This window comes from Bombus impatiens, unplaced genomic scaffold (genome assembly GCF_000188095.3).
Source record: "Bombus impatiens unplaced genomic scaffold, BIMP_2.2 scf_0647, whole genome shotgun sequence".
NCBI classification, from domain to species: domain Eukaryota; kingdom Metazoa; phylum Arthropoda; class Insecta; order Hymenoptera; family Apidae; genus Bombus; species Bombus impatiens.
Window position 1 is genome coordinate 1,510,879 of NT_177066.1, and position 1,341 is coordinate 1,512,219.

At 52.8% G+C, this 1,341-nt stretch overlaps 1 protein-coding gene across 1 annotated transcript in view; it reads left to right on the forward strand.

Annotated features, from left to right (window-relative positions):
- The first annotated feature begins 6 nt into the window (after positions 1-6).
- LOC100745308 (myogenic-determination protein) overlaps positions 7-1,341 on the forward strand; it is a 9,380-nt gene continuing 8,045 nt past the window's right edge. The window contains exon 1 of the mRNA XM_012389668.3: positions 7-1,017. Coding sequence (XP_012245091.1) covers positions 683-1,017 — 335 coding nt within the window. The 5' untranslated portion in view covers positions 7-682. The remainder of the gene's footprint in view (positions 1,018-1,341) is intronic.

Sequence of the window (1,341 nt, forward strand, 5' to 3'; positions counted from 1 at the left end):
ACGCGCGAGTGCGAGAGCGAGTGCGAGCGTGAACGCGAACGTGGTCGCTTACGATCGGCCGCTACGAGAGTCGACGAGAGAAAAGCTTTCGGGCGGCATTCGCGCACGTTTCAGGGCCACCCGCCGGATCCCGGTAAGCCCGCCGCGCCGCTTCCATTTTTACACGGACTTTACTTACGTCTTTGACTCGTCGAAATTTCCTATCGTCTCGAAATTTTCGATCGTCCATCGTCCACCGACGTTTCTTCGACGACGCGTTCGCTCCTTTCGTTCGCTTGCGTATTCTCGCGTTTCCATTTGCCCGAGAATCGGACGATTCGAACGACCTAGTGACCGCTAGGTCGATCGAACGACCGATCGATCGATCGTTCGATAGACAGACAGATAGATCGTCGATGAAAACGGGAATGGAAGCCGGAACGTGGCCGTTGCTCGCGACGATCGCGATCGTTTCTCGCGACACGTGGTGCTCGACGTGAGAATCCGATCGTATCGCGAGTTACAGTTTTGCGGTGGCAAAAGTGGAGAGACGTGTTTCGAGGAACGACGTCTCGTCGGAAAGAACGAAAGGGAAAGGAAGAGGTGGTAAGGGAGGAGGAGAAAGAAGCGAAAGAAGAAGAGAAAGAAAGGGAGAAAGAACGCGTGAGCAAAAGCTTCGTATCGACGTGGTTCGCGAGAAACGATGACTCTCGTGACAGACACGGTGTCTTACGCGTGTCAACCGGTCGGTAGACAGTCTTACGACGACGTTTACCGTCACCATCACCTCCAACTTCGACATCATCATCATCATCACCTTCATCGTTACTATCACCATCGGCATCACTATCACTATTATCATCATCACCACCATCATCGCCGGCGACGAGGAGCGTACGCATCCACCGATGATCCATCGATCGAGTGCCTGCAAGGATACCTGTCCGTGGGAAACGTGGACGAAGAAGCGAGAAATCGAGTGGTCGAAACAGCCGAAACCGACTCCGCGTTAGGATCGGCCAGCTCTGACCGTTATCGGTACGATAACCGTATCGTGTTCACCGATTCGAGTTCGACGATTGTCGTTCCCTCTTCCCTTCTGCCATCTTTTTTTCTTTCCTTTCTTTCGAGATTCGAGCGAAACTCACAGCGTAGCGTCGCTCGTCGTTATAATTCGAGATTAAACGCGTCGACGGTTTTATCGCGTGTCAAACCATTTTCACCTCGTATTTCGCGTTCCGTTTAACCGCGTTTACCATCTTGAATCTATCGTCGTACCGACGATGCTCCCCTGGCTCTCGTGTTGTCAACCACCTGGAACGATTCCAATTGGGAACAACGTTCTCCGTGAAACGCGGTCCG